At 50.1% G+C, this 23,025-nt stretch overlaps 2 protein-coding genes and 1 long non-coding RNA gene across 3 annotated transcripts; 2 read left to right on the top strand and 1 right to left on the bottom strand.

Annotated features, from left to right (window-relative positions):
• Positions 1 to 897: 897 nt before the first annotated feature.
• On the bottom strand, positions 898 to 5,156 carry LOC124649524. The gene is made up of 3 exons (XR_006986672.1): positions 5,031 to 5,156; positions 1,749 to 1,949; positions 898 to 924 (listed from the first exon to the last, which is right to left on the bottom strand). It is a non-coding gene; the product is annotated as an uncharacterized LOC124649524 (long non-coding RNA).
• A 4,900-nt stretch (positions 5,157 to 10,056) lies between these two features.
• On the top strand, positions 10,057 to 11,357 carry LOC124648293. The gene is made up of 2 exons (XM_047188081.1): positions 10,057 to 10,081; positions 10,729 to 11,357. The coding sequence occupies exons 1-2, from the start codon at positions 10,057 to 10,059 to the stop codon at positions 11,355 to 11,357; spliced, it is 654 nt and encodes a 217-aa protein (XP_047044037.1).
• Positions 11,358 to 21,179: 9,822 nt separating this feature from the next.
• LOC124648292 (RNA demethylase ALKBH9B-like) lies at positions 21,180 to 22,485 on the top strand. Its single transcript, XM_047188080.1, has 2 exons — positions 21,180 to 21,393; positions 21,512 to 22,485. The coding sequence occupies exons 1-2, from the start codon at positions 21,180 to 21,182 to the stop codon at positions 22,483 to 22,485; spliced, it is 1,188 nt and encodes a 395-aa protein (XP_047044036.1).
• The last annotated feature ends 540 nt before the right edge of the window (positions 22,486 to 23,025 follow it).

The raw sequence follows: 23,025 nt of genomic DNA, 5'->3' as shown, positions 1-23,025 counted from the left end.
AACAGGCGCGCCTACTGCCCGAACCATCGATGCGAGCTCCTCTTGGTGGAGATCAGCGGCGAGCAGACCATGGCGCCGTGCCCGGAGTGTGGACACGCGCTCGTCAGGAAGCCAGGTGCATAAGTGTTTTTAGTTCTTGCCAAGTGACAATGTCATTTTCACGCTGGAATTTACAGTTTGGATTTGTCAAGAGATGGTGCCATGACACCTAGTTCGACATATATATGTCATGATGTATCAAGATTCTTACTGTTGCAGATTTAGTGAATAGTTCAGTTTCTTGAACTCAATATTTCGACATATGTCATGATGTAACAAGTTTCTTACTGTTGCAGATTTAGTGAATAGTTCAGTTTCTTGAACTCGATATTTTGGAGGTGTTCATATGTGTAGACTGTAGAGTGTTCATGAGTGCGGCCGTATTTCATAGAGGTAAGCGTAGTACATATTTCTAAACTTACTATGTTTCACACACAAAAAAAGTAGAACAATGAATGTTTTGTGTTACGGCATCCTAACTAGTTTTTAGTTGACTGAGAACTAACTTCTTTCTTAATCAGATGATATCATCAAATTTAGTTGCAACTTATGTTGCAATTCGTAATTAGCATGAATCACGAAACAAATCTAACATCTGAATGTCCAGAGAGACCAACTCATCACGCCATGCCCAGAGACTATGAATCAATAGATAGACGACTACAACCTGCTACAAATCTTCACAACAACAACTAGCCCTCATTATGCTAGGCACAAACCTGCAAAATTAAAGTGATTTCTTAATAGAGAAAGAAAGCAGCGTGAGGCACCTAGCAACCAGCCTTCTGGTCGTCCCCTAGCATTGTCCATCAGAGCGGAGCAAGTCATCATCGAACCTAAACCCGCCGCCGCCTTGGGCACCATCCACATTGGGCAGAGATCAAGCTGCAGAACATATTTAGAAAAAGAAACATTTAAATCAATTGCAACATAGTAACTAAACAAAAAATGTATACAGATTAGCTAATAAAACAAATTTATTTTCAAACTATAGGGTAATCTCTTCTCTAGAATTCATTTACAACTGAGCATCACATGTCAAATTAAGTCACGTTATCATGTGAAGTTTTGTAATCCTTCATCATCATGTGTTTTTACTTCATATGAACATGGTTATAACATACTGATAAAAACTACGGAGTAAAATATTTCACAACCAATGATGGATGTAAGTACTAAATAGAACTACAATTTCACAGAAGCACCATGTGCACCAGATCGTAAAGAAACAAAATTAGCCTAAGGTTATCTAACTTTTCCCATTCGTAAAAACCAGAAAGCACTCATCATCCACAAGAACATACCCCACAATCACATTTTCACTATGAAAAATAAAATTATCTTTTTTTGAAGCAAAAGAGCAAAGTCGTTGCATTAGTTGTATCATGAACTTATCCATGGTTTTAAAGGCACCAAGGCGTCCTAAGGCGAAGGGGGGCGCTCCGACGCTTAGGCGACGCCTAGGCGCCTAAGGCGGGCGTTTTTGTAAGGCGGAGGGGGAGCGCTTGGACGCTTAGGCGTCCCTAAGGCGACGCCTTTAAAACCATGAACTGATCACTAACCTTCATGCCTCGCTCAACACGGTAAACATTGAAAAATATCTGGGGTTCAAGATATTACCATACATCAGCACAAGTTTCCATATTAAAACCATAGTGTTGACCAAAAAAGTCGAGATAGTAATGCGCGGAGCAAGAAACCTTCCGCACCTGGTAAAGGTCGTCCACGGCTGAGCAGCAGGACATTAGCAGCGGGGAGGATGGTAGCTTCCTCTCAATGCGACATTAGCAGTGGAACCTGGCATTGGGGGCACCACACCACTACTCTGGCGCTTCAGCAAACAACCTTCTTGCGAAGTAGAGGTGGTACAAGGCGTCACATCATTCCCCATGATCACGACCGATCTCTCCCTGGTGTCAACAATTAAACACCTGAATTTAGATAACTAATTAAACAGTTGAATTTAGTTGACTAATTAAACACCTGAATTTAGTTAACTATTATGTGCAAGTAAGGACAGTTTGCTAACACAACAAAATCCATGACTCATATACTAATCTGGAGCAACTCAATCTCCTTTGATAATTTGTTCAAACACTTCATTTCAGATCAGAAGTGATCTGCAACCAAACATGATTCACATAGAACAAGTTTTTAACTCATTGGCGAATGCACAACAACACAGTAACTGCACATCAAGTTACTCTCCAAATCCCTAACTAGCAGAGTCATTTATACCATCTTTTTACGCCCAATCCTCATGTTGTAACTACACAGCAACAGTGACGCTAAGAAAAACAAATGCCAATATCAGTGGAATAATATTTGAACAATCAAACTAAGCTACAAACAGACCATCGACCCCTCTTGGAACTAAGACGCAACAACACAGACTGTAAAATATCATCCAGAAAGAAAGACACAATTTATTGGATGAATATCTTGAGCCTGTGGGTTATGCCAGCTGACGACAGCGGCGGTTGCTCCACCTGCATGGTGAAAGGCGCTGCCAGTGGCAAGTCGGCCGGGCACGACAAGGGACCAGGGAAAAGTGCCCGGAGCTACGCCGCCGCGTCCTGGTGGCCGGCACCGCATCCCAGGCGTGCAGCACACCCTGCCAGCCATGTGCGTGGCACAGGCAGCGAGTTCGACGGAGCACTTCCCACCATCCAACAGGTGCACGTGGACACCAGCGAACAAGTCGCAGCAATATCGTTTGTGGAATATTAGTTGAACTTGTTCAGGAACCAAATATATATACTTCGATTCAGACAATAATACTTGTGCATACACCAGGGCCCATGTGGCATACAAGCATCAACGAGAGTTTCCGCAACACCCATAAAAAGAAATATCAACAATGTTGATGCACACCAGCACAAAAACCCATCCTGTGACGGTTCCAAGATGTTCTTATAAACAAAGCTCCAGGATTAGCAAACCACTGATAGAGAACACAAACACATCCAAGATTCATCTTATGCAACATAACATTCCATTTTTCTGACAAAACAACAAGATAGATAAAAGGAACCAAGCCTGCTCAGGAAAATTAAGTTCATACATTAGAACTATAACAATTTAACACCGGAACGACTGACAATTTAATTAGTATGCAGTAGAGAATTCAACTGTAAAGCATGTTGGTGCACAAACTAGAAGGACTAACAATTTAACACCAAAATGAAGTTGATGCATTCAGATTGCAAAACTTCCAAATAACATACAATGTGCCACCACTGAGATAGCTTGCCTGTAAGTATACTACATTAAGCATTGATAAATGAGCAAGATTAAGTGCATGAGCCTGCAGCCAATACCTCTAGCACAAGTGAAAACTGCAGAGAACCAGCAGTTTCAGAGACACAATACTATACAGACACAACATAGATAATTCGAGAAAAAATTCTCATGATTACTACAGCTGGACCAGCTAGATACAGAATTGTCTGTGAGTGTTTGTAGCCGGCAGCACAACTGCCTAATTAAACTGCATGTTCAATCAGTTAACACGTGACTTGACAGTGCATTTAACTGAACCTAATAAACTAAACTAAGAAATGTGTGTTCTATGCTTCTAACCCCTGTGTGTATATGAGGACAAATATGCTACTTCGTTGGTTTGCATGACATGCAGAAAAGGAAATAAATTTAGAAGTAAACAACAGCCAGAATTCATATTCCAACTTGACGACGTTTGAATTGAATCCTACAAATACTGGTACTGACCCTTTCTACAAACCCACTTCACTTGTGTCGTTTTCCAATTATAGATCATTGTCGAGTAGTAGATTCTAGTGGCACTGCTTGACAGAAATGGACAGTCCATTACAAAAGAGCATGACCTATTATTAGTGCCATGGCCAAGTCCTACTTAATTATACACAGCAACAGTGGAGTAAATTAGTGCCATGTCATTTAAACTATTATCTAGTTATCTACACATGCTACAAGCTCAGAAATAGTATTCACAATAAAAAATAACCTTCAGACCTCAGTGAACAAAGTAAACAACTATATTTGGAGGTTGAAGCCAGAGCACAAGGTACCATATTAAAATCATAGTCTCGAGTGACCAAAGAAGTCATGATAGTAATATGAATACCAAAACATACAGAAAATGATCATAACCACGAGCAAGCTATATAAATGCTGAAATCAGAATAACAACAACATCGATGCACAAATAGAAAGGACTAGCAACCATGGTTTTAAAGGCGCCAAGGCGTCCCAAGGCGATGGGGGGGCGCCTGGACGCATAGGCGCCTAAGGCGCGTTGCAAGGCGACGCCTCTGTTGAGGTTGAAGCTGGACGTGCACATGAGCACGTCGTCCTCTTTCAGCCCAAAAGCCCCTTTCAGCCCAAAAAGCCCAACTAACAATCTAAAGCCTAACCCTAGCGATCCCAGGAACAGCGCACGTCGTCCTCCACTCGTTAGCTCCGCCGGCTCTCCTGGCTCTCCCGTCGCTGACCGCCGGCTCTCCCGTCGCTGACCACCGGCTCTCCCGTCGCAGCGACCGCCGCCTCTCCCTCCTCTCTCTCTTCTCTCCCAATCGATTCCCCTGGTATGTTCCCCTCTCTCTCTTCCCTCTCTTTCCCCATCCCTGGCCCCCAATTTCCCTCCCAGGACCGCCAATTTCAGTTTTCCCTCCCGCCATCGCACAGTTTCCCGCGCGACCTGACCGAGGCGTCCAGAAGCGAGGAAGGCGGAGATTTTCACGCCTAGGCGATGACTTGGGACGCCTCGGCGACGCCTTTGGACGCCTTAGGCTCAAGTCAAAGGCGACGACGACGCCTTCCAGTCTCGGACCGCTCGGACGCTTAAGCGTCGCTTAGGCGACGCCTTTAAAACCATGCTAGCAACACGCACGACTACGAGAAACCAGCTCATCAGGACCTGCTACAAATCTTCACAACAACTAGCCCCCTTTATGCTAGGTACCAACAGTGAAGCGATTTTCTTAATAGAGAAAGAAAGCAGCGTTATGCACCTAGCAACCAGCCATAGGTGTTCCTGTTGACCCCTGGCATTGTCCATCCAAGCAGAGCAAGTCATCGTCAACCCTGAACCCACCGCCGCCTTGGGCTGTACCACCATCCACCTTGGGCAGACATCAAACAGCATAATATCATCAATTGATCAATAACCTTCATGCCTCACTGAAGACAGTAAACATTGACAAATATATCAGGGTTCAAGCTTGTACCATGGATGATCACAAGTTGCCATATAGAACCATAATGTCGAGTTACCAAAAAATTCAAGACAATGCTGCGAAGAAGTAATTACAGAAAATCATAAAACAGTGCATATACGTGTCCTAGCTAAATACAAACCTACATGTCTTGTAACATGTCAGGAGACAAACTACAAACCACAACCCAGTGACATGCATCCCAGCAACTTAAGTATCCTCCCACATAATCACACCATAGGCAAAACCATCAGACAACAATACAAGCATGCAATAGAACTTTAAATCAGTAGATCTTGACATCTTCAGCAAACGAAAGGGGAACAGCGCAAGAAATCGTCCGCACCTGCTAAAGGTCAATCCAAGGCCAAGCAGCATGACGCCAGTGGCACGGGATAGCAGCATCCTCTCAATGCAACATCAGAAGTGAAACCGGGCATTGGGGATTTGGGGGCACCACACCAGTACTCTCGCAATGCAGCATACAACCTTCCTGCTTGAAGTAGAGGTGCTACAAGGCGTCACATCGTTCCCCATGGATCATGACTGATCTCTCCCTGGTGTCAACAATTAAACACCTGAATTGAGATAACTAATCAAACACCTGAATTTAGTTAACTACTTAAACACCTGAATTCAGTTAACTAGTCATGTGCAAGTAAAGGAAAGTTTGCTAACACAAAAAAATATCCATGAATCATATACTAATCTGAAGCAAGCCAATCTCCTTTGATGAACTGTTCAAAAACTTCCATTCAGATCAGAAGTGATCTGCAACCAAACATGATTCACATAGAAAAAGTTTTCAACTCATTGGCGAATGCACAACAACAAAGTAACTGCACACCAAGTTACTCTCCAAGTCCCCAACTAGCACAGTCATTTACACCATCTTTTTGCACTCAATCCTCGTGCTGTAACTACACAACAACAGTGACGCCAAAAAAAAACAAATCCCAACAACAGAGGAGTAATATCTTAACAATCAAACTAAGCTACAAACAGACCATCCACAGCCTTGCGGAACGAAGCGACAACAATGTAAACTGTAAAATAGCATCCAGGAAGAAAGACGTGATTTTTTCGAGGAATATCTTGAGCCTGCGGGCTGATATCTTAACAATCAAACTAAGCTACAAACAGACCATCCACAGCCTTGCGGAACGAAGCGACAACAATGTAAACTGTAAAATAGCATCCAGGAAGAAAGACGTGATTTTTTTGAGGAATATCTTGAGCCTGCGGGCTGTGCCAGCTGCCGACAGCGGAGGTGGCTCCACCCGCATGGGGAAAGGCGCTGCCCATGGCAAGTCGGTCAGGCACGACAAGGTACAGGGGAAAAGTGCCCGGAGCTGCGTCACCGCGACATGGTGGCCATGTGCGCGGCGCGGGGCATGGAGTTCGATGGAGCGCTGCCCACCGTCCTAGCAGTGCACGCGGACACCAGCAAATAAGCCACAACAATGTCGTTTTTGGATATCAGATGAATTTGGTCTACTCCAGGAGTTGGGGTCAAATGAGACAACACCATTGAGTTGAGTTCTTGCGGTAATTAACATACAAGTGTCAAAAGGATAGACTGGAAAACATTGCAGGTGGCCTATATGAAAGATATGATACGAAGGCAGGCAGTTGAAAAATTAATCCAGTACTACATCTCAAGACCCTAAAATTATGAGAATCCAAGTGTATAGGTCGGGATCGTTTTATTTTAGTGAGAAATGACTGCAAGATCTTGGAGAGAGACAAGACAGAGAGGAATCCCACCGTCGGGTGCGGCCTTGTTCCCGGGGAGCAGGTCGGAGGAAATGGACAGGACGCAGCCGAGCCGATGCGCCGACCAGTCAGTGCCGCGCGCCTCGGAGCGCCCTACCGGCCGTATAGGCGAGCGGCCGTGAAGCGAACGCCGGTAGGGCCGCAAGTCGTGTGGCACCGACGCGCGTGCCGTCGATCTGGCCCACCGTGGCTGTTGGGCGCGGTGTGAGTCGACGGCTGGCCGGTAGAAGACCGTCCGAGGACGGACCCCGTACGTCGTCCTCGTCTCCGGCCGCCTGCTATGGTTAGGATTGGAGGTGTGGTGGGGGGGGGGAAATCAGGCGGAGGAGGAGCTGGGGGGATGTGCGCCGGCGAGCCGTGGAGGTGAGCTGAGCAGAGAGGAATTGGGGGCGTTGGGTGAGGGCACAGCGAGCAACTGCGGGCGGCGTGATTTTGGTTTGGAATTCCTTTTTTGTTTCTTTGACATGATTTTGGGTTTGGATTAAAACTGAGCTGACGGTGATCGAGGCGAATTAATTACGATGATTGAGTCCACGAGAGAGAATTAATCGAGGCGACGCTTGTAATTGCCTTGTTTCGAGGAGGCGTTTTAATTATCGTCCGCTGTTTCGGGAGTACTACGAACGTCTTCAAATTCAATTGTCCAGACACGTAGCGTTACATATACTACTCCCATAGAAGATATGTTGTCGTGAACTTATCGATCAGCCCATTCCTACTAGTACATGCACACTCCTATCTTCACAAGAGAAACTTCATTATGTGCACTCTCTCACGCCAAGCCATCGAAGATGACCGCCAACCTATGGCGGGTTAATTAACCTCTTGGTGTGCAGCCCGTTGCCACTGCCATCATCACCGGTGAAGAGCCAGAAGCGCGCTCTCTCGGGTGGGCGATTTGTAGCCCTCACCAATGTATTATAGATATACCTCATCGACACCCGCGCCTTCTGAGTCGTGCCTCGTCTTCGTCGCAATGACGCTGGACTGCTGCCTCCTATTGTACCCACGAGCGCCGACGGAGACTACGTGACGGTGGCTTACTTGGCACCTCGATGAGTATTGCAACCTCGTCGTTCGAGGAGATCGCCAAAGTTCCCCCGCAACGGCTCGACGCTCTGAATAGCATCGCCCACCTGGCTGCACCTCGACACTCAACGACATCCTCCCATGTGGTCCATGGCATCATCCTCTTGGAGGCGCACCTATCGGCAAAGTCGACGGTCCATGGTCATGGTCCCTTAAGGCGACCCCTCCACAGCCGGCCGGCGGCAGCTCATTCTCAACATCACCCGCACCGGCGGCTTCACACGTACTCCTTCGTTCTGAAATACTCTACATTTTAAGCCTAAATTTTGTTCTGAAATAACTCTACATTCTAGTTTTAGTCAACAAGAATATGGAAATCGAAGTGGTCCTCCTTTATCTATTGAATATCACTATTTTTAATGTAGCTTGGATTGATTGTTTACCAATTTAAGTAGTATTAAAAGAGAACGGATGGAGGAAGTAAAAAGTGTATGTGATGCCCAAAAAGAGAGCTAGCCAAGCAAATGCCATCTTCTGTTCATGCTAACCGAAATATAAACTTGACCTAGCTAGCTAAATGCATCGACAAGTATAAAGCTGCTACTAGTAATAATTAATCAAAGGTAGATCCTGTACTCGATCTATGCCCAGATTTTTGATGTGTTACCAACTTACTCTGGTTAATGTGGGGAGTACCACCAACCACGGCTAGCTAATTGTTGACTCATCACAAAAAGGTGTTAAAGCCCTGGTTAATGCGGGGAGTTAAACTGAATACCTGGCAAATTCACCACGATTTGCAAGAAGGCAGTATAGGGAGGAGGAGAAAGCAACGGAATTAAATACCACCGGCCTTCCGTAATTTTATGAGTAAAAAAAAGACTTGTTGCACGCTTGCAATAATTTCCATGATTATTGATTATTATTTTTATTGGGGAGATTATTTCATGTACAATGTCAAGAGCGCCTCTAGACGTACGAAGCGCATGGAAGGCTGACTAAATGATACCGACGGGAAAAAACACGGGGCAGTTGAAGCATGGGGGCGGCATCATCGTACATCATAAATTGCTCTTGCGACCTAACGATTTCAACTTTGCCACAGCAGCGGCAAGGCCACTACATACATACTTGTCGCCTCGACCATGTCTCCCACAAGCTTGTTCGTCATCTTCAATACTACTACCTCCGGTCCTGACACGCACACGCAGTTCTCCCTCCGCGTCGATTAAATCCGATCGGAGGGAGTATAGTATAGGAGAAGACGTATCTGAAGGGGAGAGGCATGTGGTGCTACGGTCCCAGGAGTAAAGATGATCCACTAAACCTGCTTGATGCCGCTGACTTTATCGATGTTAAACTAGGTCCACTAGCACACCACATGGAGAGTCTCAGTCTCCCAAACAATGCCTTGAAGGAGAAGTGACATTGTAGAAGTCCACGTCGCCTAATTTGGTCGACGTTGACCTAGGGTTTCATCTAGAAACCCGGAGACCTTGAGGAATAAGAGATATCACGAGTTCCTCAATGACACCTCAAAGAAAGAAATGAGACCTCCGATGACCCTGATGCGCCGACGCCGGAGGAGAGGGCGGCGGAGGAGAGGGCCATCGTTGAGTCTTTCGAGACGCTCAAGGACGACGCGACCAACGTGCCACGGCGGCGCACCGAGCCATAGCGGCCGCGCGGGAGGCGGCGGAGAAGCAGGCGACGGAGCGATGGTGCCGGCCCGTCAGGAAGCAAGTAGCCTAGGCCTATAGATCTACTTTGTATAGTTTTTATGCATTTGTATGTACTACTTTGAATGTTTTTAACTATGTTGCAATTAAAAAAATGGATCGCCCCGGTGGGAGCACACCTAGACGCAAACGGACGCGCGAACAAAATATGTCCGCGGGACGACGCAAACGGACTTGGCTTTATTAATTAAATCACCTCGTACTACTGTACTACTCCCGTGGAGTGGATGAGGAGATGTAAGTTATTCCTTTTGTTTAGGAGCGAAAACGACGCATCGATGGGCATTGCAAATAAATCAAAATGTATGGATGGGTACATATAGGTACGAGTAGGTTAATTTGCATATATATGCGTGGACTTACGTAGTCCGATGATTACAGTACGTGGTAATTAGGTGTGGACAGTGAAGAGGAAAGAGCGGTGATCAACACGCGCGCGTGCGGCGATGCGTTGGCGTTGGCGGTCGGGGCGAAGGAGACATGCGCGGATACGGCCAGCCTTCTCCATCTCATCCGCGTATCTCCATCGGTCGCGTACATGCGGAGCCCACTTCTTGTGTTGCGGTCGGGTCACCCGAGCTGGACTCGATCGATCGCAGCAGCCTTTCCTTTCCTTGCCTTGTTTTTCCATTTAAAAACGAACTCACCGGGACCGACCGACCGCGACCCAGCTGCACCTGCAACCACAGCGCCAGCCGCGCGCCAATCAAATCCTCGCGTCACGCGCGCGCGCGACCCGTCTCAGATCATTATGGCTAGTGTACACCAGTTTTCTCTGAAATTTGACCAGCATATTTTTACTAGCTCATGTTTCTAAAATAATTAGTTAATTAATCTTGTATAAACATTTGATTTGGACAATTGGTTTACTGAAGGCAGTTAGTTAATTGACCTACTAGTAGTATGGACATTTTTCAGTGAACTTTTCTTGTGGCTTATCCAATGTGCAGTGTCGGAGCTTGGTGGGGATGACACGAGCCGGAACATCATCGAGATCATCTTCCAGTCGAGCTGGCTCAAGAAGCAGACCCCCGTGTGCGCCGTCGACCGCATCCTCAAGGTGCACAACGCCCCCGCCGTCCTCGCCCGCTTCGAGGCATACCGCGACACCGTCAAGGCCAAGGCCCTCGCGCTCGCCGGCGCCGGCGCGCGATGCACCGCCGACGGCAACGAGCTGCTCCGCTTCCACTGCGCGCCGCTCGCGTGCTCCCTCGGCGCCAACGGGGCCACCCACCTCTGCGACGCCGCCGCCTGCGTCGCGTGCGGCATCGTCCGGGACGGCTTCGCCAAGGGGGCCGGGGTGCGGACCATGGCCACCAGCGGTCGAGCGCACGACGCCGTTGAGGGTGGTGGGGAGCGCAGGGCGATGCTGGTGTGCCGTGTCATCGCCGGGCGGGTGAAGCGTGTGGCGCCGGCGTCCTGCCAGGTGACGGATGAGACGGCGAATACGGCGGTGGAGGAGACGGAGGAGTACGACTCGGTGGCGGGGACGGCGGGGGTGTACTCGAGCCTGGACGAGCTGGAGGTGTTCAACCCCAGGGCCATACTCCCATGCTTCGTCGTAGTCTACAAGGCGTGATCACCTCAGCTCATTAGTTCGTAGCAAACTTCTTCGATCAGGAGGTTTTTTCTTGTCTTAGTAGTTCATGTGTTGTTCCTGTCTCACTCATGATGTTACATATCTATCTAATTAATTGTAGGCTGAGGTAGAAGTATCCCCGAATTACCCATCGAATGGAGTAGTAGTGGATGCTTTCGTTATTGGCATAATAATTGATTATTAACATTTGATTCCTAGTGCTGGTCAGATCACACACCGCTTATTCTCGACTCAAGTGAAGAAGCTAGCTCGCCTAGGAAATAAGTAAACCTTCTCCTCTGAACTATGATGGTTTAAATTGAAGGGTTTTTTTTCAACTTAATAGCCAAAGAATGGAACTCGGTTTCTCATGGAAATAATCCAATCAATATTTGGCAAATCAAGATTTTTCTTAGGGCCTGGGCAAAAAAATTGAGCAGTGCTTACAAGAAAGAAAAGGTTCTTCTAAACATTATTGATACTCACATTCAACAAGGAAGAAATAACATGAAGTACTTTCATTAATAGCAAACGAGAAGAAAGCGGATTATTCAGTTACAAGACACGGGGACCATATATAATAGGAAAATATAATCTGATGTACCACTGAATTTCATAAGAAATTCTTAGGAGTATCGGCTCAATACAATTTTTCTTTGCTTGAGCCCCAAAACGAAATTGTTCTGCAACTAACGGACGAGGAAAACAATATCTAGCTGTGAAATTCACATATAAGGAAGTGTATGAAACTATTATGTAAATGGATAATGAAGAAAGCACCGAGATCAGATGGGTTCCTCACTGAATTCTACCAACAATATCTTAGCTACCCCTCTTTCACCTAAAATTTGGGACTATAGTATTGCTTCCTGGAAAGAAAAATGTTATCTAAATTCGGCAATATCGTCCTATTTATCTTCTTAGTATTAGCTTTAAGGTTCTCACAAAGATCGGTACTAATCATGTTTGGAAGGTGGCGCAATCGGTAGTTAGACATACACAAATGGATTAAGCCAGGGCGTAATATTCTTGGAAGTGGTTTTATTCTAATGGAACCATCCACGGAGTTCATAGAGAAAAGTTGGATGGAGTTCTCCACAAAATGATGTTGAAAAAGAATGTGACAAGGTTAATTGGTCCTATATGATGTATGAAAGGCTTCGACCTTATTTGGTTAGACACAAAAGGGGTTGCAACAAGGAGATCCATTATCTCCGATTTTGTTCAATATTGTTGCGGATATGCTAGTCATCTTGATTAATCGAGCGATAGATGATGTACAAGTGGAACGGCTAATAACTCATCGAGTATAGGGGTTGTTTCAATGTTACAATATGCCCATGATACTATATTCTTTTCTTAGACCATAGCCTAAAAAGCACTGAACCTGATACTTATTATTTATATATATGAGAAATTATATGGACTAATAATGAATTTTCATAAGAGTGACTTTTTGTTTTGGTCAAGACATAAAAAAGTTAAACATAAGTATAGATGCCTATTGGGATGTGAGGTTGGAGCTATTCCTTTTAGGTATTTGGGAATTCCAATCCCCACTAGAATGTTAAGAAATGCAGAATGGGAACTATGGAGGATGGATTACAAAGAAAATTGAGTAGCTGGATAGGTAGCTCCTCTCTTATGTTGATACTCTGATTCTTATTAACCCGGTTTCAACAAATTTTTCAATGTTTATGTTATCTTTTATCGAGATACCAAAAGAGGTTTGGAAAAAAATAGATTATTATAGATCACTCTTTTTTTGCAAAACGATGGCTACAAGAGGAAGTATAGACTAACTAAGTGGAACATTATTTGTTGACTCAAAGATCAACCAGGGTTATGGATTGAGATGTTTTCCTTCAAAAAAATTACTTAGCAAGTGGTTATTTAAAATTTTAAACGACCAAGGGGTGTGGCAAGAGTTGCTGCGGAATAAATACCTTCATTCTGAAATCTTATTTCATCTTACCTCACCTTCATGGAAAAGACTAATGAGAGTAAAAGAAGATTTTTTTCGGTAGGTTTAGAGTGGATGATCAGCGCAAGATTAAAGAAAATAACACACGCTCGGCCGATGTTGAAGCGGTGTAATGAAATATATATCCAAAATTATCCGTTTGTCTTCTGAAATATAAATCCACAATCTAAAAATTGATCAAACTTGTAGTGTCACTTTTAAAAATGCGAACTTATTAAGTTTCTTCTTTTTTTTACTGTTTCTTTTCTGTTAATATTTTCCTTTTTCAATATCTAACTTTTAAAAAATATATTTTCGGAAAACAAAATTTCAAAATCTGTTCAGATTTGAAATTTCGAAATTTTTTAAGAAAATCAGATTTTGATTTTTTTTCGAAATTTGAACATTTTCGGATATGGACATAATTTAGATTTGAACATTTTATAAAAAAAATTAAAATTTATTTTTTCCAAACATTAACATTTTTAGTTATGAACATTTTTCAAATTTGAACATTTTTCCAAATTTGAACGCTTTATGTATTTGAACGGATTGCAAATTTGAAAGCTTTTATAATTTGAACAATTTTTGTATTTAAACATTTTTCAAATTTGAACGGATTTCAAATTTGAACGCTTTATAATTTGAACATTTTTTATATTTGAACGGTTTTAAAATTTGAACGTTTTTTAAAATTTGAACATTTTTGAATTTTGAACAATTTTCAATTTTTAACGTTTTTAAAATTTAAACATTTTTTGAATTTTGAAAATTTTCTGAATTTAAATTATTTTAAAATTTTAAGAAAAATAAAAATAAACAGAAAAGAAACAAAACAAAAAAAATAAAAAGAAACAAAAAAACAGAAAATAAAAAAGAAAAAGGAAAGAAAAACAAAAAAAAAATAGGCGAACTGGGCCGACCAGGCCCGCCTATACCACGCGCGGGGGTGTGCGGTAGCGGCTGACGTGGTCGGTGTATAGGATTTGCCGACGCGAGAGCCTAAGTAGACCCGTGAGCGACTGAACCGGGAGACTTTCTTTCCTTCGTTTTCTCTTTGCCTATACAATTACCGAGCGAGACGCGACACAGAACCACAGCGGCAGCCGGCCGCCAATCTAACTCCATCTGTCGCAGATAGCTGATACCTACGCCAGAAGATTTCTCTCGTGAAGAAGAGATCAAAATCGCGTTTAGTGCAATGGAGGACGAAAAATCCAAACCTCCGGATCACCAGGTCGAGCCAGCTGACGGCGGCACTACCTAAGGGTAAGGCTGGCAATCGGGTCGGGTTTGACCGGGTCGACCTCTCTCAGACCCATGCCCATTTAACATACGGGCGAGGTCCGTGCTCACGATCCTACCCATGGGTCTAAGCGCATACCCATGCCCATACCCATCGGGTCACCTGACCCAATCGGGCACCCATCGGGTCTGTAGACAACCCATCAAATAGCACCATCTTAGCTTTGCAAAGCCATCAGGTCATTTACAAAACATTTTCCATTACAATACGCAGGAAACACTCCGTTCAGACAACCATGCCAGTGAAAGGCGTGGAAGCCATGTCGTATTTTACATGGGATGGTAGGAACTAAGAACTAGCTTTGGCACAAAACAAACTTAACAAGCGTTTAAGTCTAGTGTCTTGCTACCTAGCAACCAAGTGTTTGCTTTTGTGTGTGGTATCAAGTGTATTTACATCAAATAAAAGACTAATTGTTATATAGAATATTTATATTTATTTAATCATCAATACTAATCGGGCGCCCATCGGGTTACCCACGGGCACAACCTTATGCCCATGCCCTACCCATAGCTAATCGGGTTACCCATGGGCATGACCAATGGGCGAAATAGTCGACCCATACCCTACCCATTCGGGTCGGGTGCCCATGGGCGCCCGGACCCATGGGCAAGATTGCCGGCTTGGCGACTTTCCCACCTCCTCCTCATCCGGCGCTGGTGCCCTAGAGATACCGCTTGGCGACTTTCCCACCTCCTCCTCATCCGGCGCTGGTGCCGGTGCCAAGACTGCCGTGACCGGCACCCCACCCTACGACCTGAAGTCGAAGGACCTCGTCTCCCATCCCTACGTCCCGCCTCACGCCACAGCGGCCGCGACCTTCGAGAGCGTTCAGGATGCGGAGATTGGGGCCGGCAACTCGAGAATCCCGGGACCCCTCGAAGCCCTTGAGGACGAGAGAATCCTGGAAATACACGCTAATCGGTCAGCAACAATGGCGGACAACCGCGGCGCCGGAACAAACACTACTTCCGGATTCATGAGCCCCAATCCCTATGATTTCGTAACAACTGCGGCGACTCCGGCGAGGCAGGCCGTCTTCTCCAAAGACGTCGCCGGCTCCTCGTCAGCCCAGCACCACCTCTTTTCCACCATACGACGGGGCCTCCTTGCCGATCCCGACTCGGCGCTCATCTTCACCGCCATGGAAGAGCGGGGCTATAACAGCTGGCGTGAATCCATGCTCGTCCTCGACGACAACGACGACGACGATGATGACGATGAGCAGCCAGAGCAGGTGGAGCCGCTGAGCCTCGATGAAGCCCTCCAACTAGAGCGCCATCGAGATCTGAATCCTGCAACCCCGTCCCCGAAGGCTTCACCCCATCCGACGTGCATCCTGACGATGGTGAGCCCAGCCCGTCGACGAGGGCGCCCCCCATGGTGCCCCCTCTCGCCGACCACGAGGTCCCCACGTTTTTTTTAAAGGGAAGGCTTTGCAGCCCAGCTTAAAATTAATTAAGCCACTCACGGCAGAAGTACAAGGGTGCTGATCACAGCTTACAAAAACAGAAACAGGTAAAAAGAAACAGGACAGGCCTAAAGCTAAGCAACGAAGAACAGGGCGCTAGCCGAGCTCGCAGCCATCGATCTTCAAGACGTCGCTTAGGAACTGCCCCAGCCGGAGAAAGCCACCTGCTTCCAAGACGGGACGAACTGGAGTTGCAAAGGAGTAGCACCGATCCGGGATCCGAGACGAAGGAGCAGCCCGCACGCGGGAAGGGGAGGAAGAGCCGGGCCTTGACGTCTCTCATGTCAGGATTGCTTCCGGAGGGGAACCCTATCCCCTCGCCCAGGCTCGTGGGCGCCGGACCGCCGGCAAGCATCACCGCCATGAGCACCACGCCAAGGAATCACCAAAAAGGATGCCTGCAGAAACGAGCCCAAGAACATCCTCGGTGGCCACGAACCAGCACCGCACCAAGCGCCGCCGAGCAACACACGACCAACTCGCCAAACACACGGAGCACCTTGTCCCAAGGCAGCGGCTTCAAGAAGCTCACGGCACCGAGGCGCCGCCGCTGCCCGGCCCGGGGACCTAGGGTTTTCACCGGGACGCTACCCGGTGATGGAGACCCCCACGACGCCTCCGGGGAGGACCACGGCGCCCGTTGGCGTCGCCGTCGTCCGGGCTGGACAAGCCGGCCGGGGCTTTCGCCCGGTTCCACGAGTGGGCGGAACCCATGCGCGCCGAGACCCCGGCCACGGATCGGGCGGCCGGGGACCGACCCCACCCGGATCCGGCGGAGAGATAGCGGCGGAGAGGAGACCGAGCCGCCGGCCTCCGGATCCGACGCCGGGCGCCGAAGCCACCCGGACGACCCCACCCATCCGCTCGCCGCCCCTGCGGCCAAGCGGAGGGTACGGCACCCGCGAGCGCCGCCCGCCGTCGAGCCGGCCTCGCCGCCACCTCCCGGGGCCGCCGCCACGGAGCCCGAGGCCCCCGCCGGGGAAAGCACCGGAAGGCGCCACCCCCGGACCACGGCTACTCCGGAGAAGCGGCGTGGAGCGAAGGAGCCCGCCCAACGTCGTCGCCGGCGGCGGCGAGCCCGGCGCGGAGGTCCTCCACCTATCACCGCGCGGGGAGCCGAGGACCCGGATCCCCGCCGCCCCTTCACCGGCGCCGCGGGCTTAGCCCGGTAGCGCCTCTAGGGGCGACGAGGCGGGGGGAGGAGGGAGGGGGAAGGGGCGGCGGCGATCTAGGGTTACTCTCCCCCGGTCGCCTGGAGGGGGCGACGGGAGGAGAGCGTTGTTCTAAATGGACTCCACTCCCAGGTCCCCACGTTTGATTGTGGCTTGTGCAAGGACACCCTCCCCGTCTTCGACCTCTTCCACGGACTCCCCTGCGAGCACAGGTTCTGCGCGCCGTGCATGACCACGTACGTGGAGGGCAGGATCCGCGCAAGCGAGCTCCCCATCCCATCCCCCGACGCGGCGTGCGGCGGCGGCGCGCTCCACCCTGAGAAGTGCAAGAAGGCCATCGACTACGCGGTGTTCAACGACTGGGGCGTGGGGCTCGCTGAGAGGGCGCTCCCGCCCAACAGCCGCGCGTACTGTCCGAACCACCGATGCGACCTCCTCGTGGTGGAGATCAGCGGCTTGGAGCAGGCCATGGCGCCGTGCGCCCGTGCCCGGAGTGCGGACACACGCTCGTGAGGAAGCCAGGTGCATGACAAGTGTTTTTTGTTCTTGTCAACTGGCAATGCCATTTTCATGGTGGAATTTATAGTTTGGATTTGCACGAATTTTTCTCGTTTTGGTATACTACACACAGATTAAAGACGGTGCCGTGGCACCTAGTTTGACATATGAGATGATGTAACAAGCTGTTACTGTTGCTGATTTAGCAAACCTAGGTTACTACTCATGAATCTGAATCTGGGTTCAGGGAATTCCCACATGAGATCAGGGTCTTCAGTTTTCAGGCTCCTTAGAGCATCTCCAGCCGCGTCCCCCAAAGCGTCCCCCAAACCGCGCCGGTTGAGCGTTTGGTGGACGTGTTTTGTTCGTGCCGTCTTTGGGGGACGTCGCTCCCCCGCGTCCCCCAAACGCCTCCTCCAAATGAATATTGGTGCACGAAAATAAAGGTTTTCATTCAATTTTAATTATATATTACAAAGTTTGAATGAAAACGGCTAGATTTCATCTAAACATACACTACTGACCGCCCGGCGGTGCGTTCGACGGCCCCGCCCCATCGTCGCCTCCCCTACGCCGCAGCTCCTCCTGCGCGCGCCTCCTCTCCTTGCGTTCGGCGGTGGCCAGACGGTGCCGCTCCCGCCGCGCGTCCTCCTCCTCCGCCCTCCCTCGCCGGGCCGCCTGGAGGGAGAGCTCGACGGCGCGACGAATCTGCGCCTCTTCGCGGGCACGGGCGTCGTCCTAGAGCTTCTTCTCCGACTCGAAGGACTCGACGAGCGCGCGTTGCTGATCGGCCGTCTCGTCCGGGTGCGGCCCGTCGTCGTCGGACCACTCGAACTCGTCGTCGTCGTCCTCCACCTCGGTCTCCTCCGCCTCGGCCTCCTCCTCCTCCATTGGCGCCTCCTCCTCCACATCTGTTGGCGCCTCCATCATCACCGCCGCCAACACGGCGTTCTCCGCCGCCAACTGGTCCGCCCGCCTCCCCCATAACACCTTCAGCGCCGCCTCCCGCTGATGACGCTCCTCCGCCACCAGCTGCCGCTGGTGCTCGATCGACTCCCGCCGATCTCGCTACAGCGCATCCCGCTCAGCGAGCTGGCGCTGGCGCTCGTCAGCCCACCGCTGCTCCATCTCCGCCCGGTACCGGCACCGTCGCGCCTCCTGTCTCGTCGAGGCGTCAGACGCCGCAACGGTGGCGTCCTGCTCGCTCTGCGCACGCTGCGCCGCCGCGGCCTCGCCGGCGGCGGGGCCATGGGCGCGAACGCCGCCGGATCCGCCGCCTGCGCCGCCTCCCGCTGGCCGGCGGGCCTGCTGCTGCATTGCCTCCCGCCGCTGCCGACGGTGTGCACGCCATCGCTCTTCCCGGGCCGCTGCCGAGGGTTCGGTTTCGACCTGCGTTTCGGGACCGCAAGTGGAGGGGACGGCGGTGGAGGGAAGTGGCCGGCGCCGGGCGGTTCGCCATTGCTACTGGTGGTGGAGGAGACGGCGGTGGAGCGACGAGGGCTGTGTTTGTTGCCGGCGGGGTGTGGTGGCTACCGTTGAGCCGGGAGACCTTTTATAGACGCCGGCGTCGGGAAGAAAGCGCGGGAGGCGAGAAGAGGCGGGAAGATCGCGCGGGAACGGGCGGTGGCGTGCGAACGCCGGCGACGCGTGGAGACTGCGCATCACCGACGAGACGTCTCGCCTGCCCATCCGTCGCCATTAAGGCAAAGATGCCGCCATGTGTCACTGCGCGCGAATAACTTCCGTCGCGAGGTAGGCGACGGTTAGGTTAAAATTAACTGTGCCGCTGACGGGTCGGCCCCGCCACTCCCCACCTCGCTTTTCGTTGTGTCCGGCGTGCCCGGTGCGTCCCCTGTGGGACGGGGACGGGCTCGGGGCGCCGGACACCGTATGGGGGCGCGCCGGACAAAAATGGGCTTTGGGGGACGCGGCTGGAACGGTTTTTTTGTCCGGCGCGCCCCAAATCCCTTTGGGGGACGCTTTGACGCGGCTGGAGATGCTCTTAGACCTTAGTAAGACCGGGAAATCCAGAGTATATATTGATGCATTTTCTCATGGGTAGTGTTAAATGTCCATGCTGGTTCAATTTTATTTGAAAATCTTATGCACAAAATTTTCAGAGTTCTAAAAAAACCTCTGACTAAATTTGTCCAACATAATAGAGTAGGTGTTTTCCGTGGTTAGTGGATCTTCATCATAAATCTAAAACATTGGAAGACCACACCAACGAACATGAAAACCGACCGGGTTTCAAAAGATCCGCGAACACACGACTCCATGTGCCCACCGCCGACGCTAGACGCACCAACGGAGCGAGAATAAGGTGGGCAGGACCTTATTCTGACTTCAGGATGTAGTCGCCGCTTCACCGTCCTGAAAAGACATGGAAAACATGCTAAACAAATAACAACAATCCTCCTAACTGCAAGGGGCCATGGTCCGCCACACCTTCAAGATCTAAGGCCACCGCAAAATGGAGCGGACCGGTGATATCACCGACGAGGAGAAAAACAATTGATGAGCTTTACAATGTCCGCCACCAGCTGATCGCGTGTCTCCTGGCCACGTACCGGTTTCAGTTGCAACCCATGTTGCAACTCACGATTGACATGAAACACGGAGCAAATCTAACGGTCCGGAAGCATTTTTTTAGCTCATGGGTAGCTCATCTCTAACTGAAAAAATTCAGTTGCAACCTAACTTACAACTCAAGTACACAAATCACAATGCTAATTTGGTGGTGTGGGAAACTAGAAATTAAGGGAGAAGTAAGTTAGGTCTCATCTAGATGAGAACTAGCAAAACTGATAAAACAAATGTATTCACCGAATATCATACAAAAGCCACATAAAAGAGCATTGTTGGGATGAACTAGGGGGGAATAGTCGTACTCTTTCTCTACATATTGCAAGAAGAGCGGAATTATATGTTGTCATCAACCACAAGTCCACACACAATGTTCGAATCAGCATTGCAAAACTGAATCGTGGTATGTCGTGTCGTATCGGGCTCGCTCGCGGGCCCATGAGTAAGGCAGGTTTGGAATTGAACCCGGGCGCTCGCGGGCCCATGAGCAACGCAGGTTTGGAACAGACCGCGGGCCCAGCCACCGGGCCCCACGCGTGGCGCGTACGTACATGGGATGGGATGGGACGAGTCGAGTCTGTCAGCGAAACATGCGAGCCGGCCCGATTTGGTATTGAACCCGAGGTCGGACTCGAGCCAGCAGCCCAGCAGCCTTTCCTTTGCCTTGTTTTTTCCATATAAAAACTCACCGGGACCGACCGCGACCCGCAGCCCAGCTGCACCTCCAACCACAGCGGCAGCCGCCAATCAAATCCGCGCGTCGCGCGCTCCAGCTGTCCCAGATCCCCTTGCTCTGCCCTCTGCACCGACGCCGGACGCCGCCGCCATGTCGTCGTCGTCGCCGCTGCTGTCCGACGAGGGCGTGAGCCGGGTGCGCCGCAAGAAGGACTTCTCGCACATGGACCGCGTCGACGGCCGCCCGGTCAACATCCTCCAGGGCCTCGAGCTCCACACCGCCGTCTTCTCCCCGGAAGAGCAGCGCGCCATCGTCGCCGCCGTCCTCGACCTGCAGGACCGCGGCCGCCGCGGCCTACTCCGAGGTACCCACACAGTCCCACCTTCTTCTTACGACCAATTCTCCATCGAATCCAATACCCCTGCCCACTTCTCGCTCGCGCCGATCCTGATCTTGACTTTCTCCTTCTCCTTGGCGTGCAGAGCGGACCTACTCGGAGCCGCGCAAGTGGATGCGCGGCAAGGGCCGCGCCACCATCCAGTTCGGCTGCTGCTACAACTACGCCGTCGACCGGGACGGCAACCCGCCGGGCATCGTGCGGGAGTCCGCCGTCGACCCGCTCCCGCCGCTGCTCGCCGCCATGGTCCGCCGCCTCGTCCTCTGGCGCGTGCTCCCGCGCGCCTGCGTGCCCGACAGCTGCATCGTCAACATCTACGACGTCGACGACTGCATCCCGCCCCACGTCGACAGCCACGACTTCCTCCGCCCCTTCTGCACCGCCTCCTTCCTCGCCGACTGCGACATCCTCTTCGGGAGGAGCCTCAAGGTGCTCGGGCCCGGGGAGTTCGGCGGGGCAGGGTCCACCGCCATCAACCTCCCGGCCGGGTCCGTGCTCGTGCTCAACGGGAACGGCGCTGACGTTGCCAAGCACTGCGTGCCCGCCGTGCCTGCCAAGAGGATCTCCATCACCTTCAGGAAGATGGACGCCGCCAAGGTCCCGTTCGGGTTCACCCCTCACGCGATGCTGCAGAACCTTTCCGCCGCCGCGCCGCCTGCAGTACTCCGGCCAGGAATGACGAGCACCAGCACGCCTCCTCAACCGCCGCAGAACACAGGAGCAGCAGAAGGGCAGAGCCCAGGTGGCGTGCCTTTCAGTCTCTCCACAGATGAGTTCCCGTCTCTTGGCGCCTCGTCGCCTGCGGTCCGGCCAGCAATGACGAGCACGCCTCTATACCGGCCGCATAACACAGGAGCAGCAGATCAGGAGACTCAAAGCGCGGCCGCGAGAGCTGCGACACCTAAGCCGCAGCAAGCGGCGACCCCTCATAACAAGAATCGGGTTGCTCCTGTCACGGCCAGACAGAGCGCCGGCGGCGTGCCTTTCGGTCTCTCCACCGACGAGTTCCCGGCGCTTGGCGCCTTGCCGGCCAGTGGACGCCGGCCGGGAAGGAGATAGACAAAACATTTTTTTTTTTGAAAGATATAAGTCTAGAGATACAGAGAGTGTTGTTTCTTCTTCTTTTCTTTGTTTCAGCTCATGTACCTCTAACAAGATACAACATTCATGATTCATTCATTCGATGTACTACTACAATCTTTACTGTGCGCGGTGGCAATTTCAGCGAGATGTATCCTTTCCTATTCTCTCCAAACATGTAATCTTTTGCATCCGTTTTAAAAAAATGTAACCTTGTATACCAACGCGATGACCACCGTGTATCTCATGTAAACCTGAATAAGGTTTCATGGTGGTGCGGTGATTCTACCATGCATGGGTTCAAAGTGTGAGGTTCTGGCCCACGTGCAAACGATACCCAAAGCACCGTGGAGCCAGATTCCCTAGGAGCGAATCGGCTCATTTTCGTGGAGCTAGATCGAAGTGTGCGCATGGGGGAACAACATGAACGAGGAGTAGCGATGACGGGGACAAAATATATTCGCAATGGTTTGGCGCCATAGCGGTAGCACAAATCCCCTCCTCCGTGAGTGTAGGAGA

Source organism: Lolium rigidum, chromosome 4 (assembly GCF_022539505.1).
Source record: "Lolium rigidum isolate FL_2022 chromosome 4, APGP_CSIRO_Lrig_0.1, whole genome shotgun sequence".
Taxonomy (NCBI): Eukaryota; Viridiplantae; Streptophyta; class Magnoliopsida; order Poales; family Poaceae; genus Lolium; species Lolium rigidum.
Note: the sequence above shows the minus strand (reverse complement) of the source record. Positions and strands in the feature narration are given on the sequence as shown.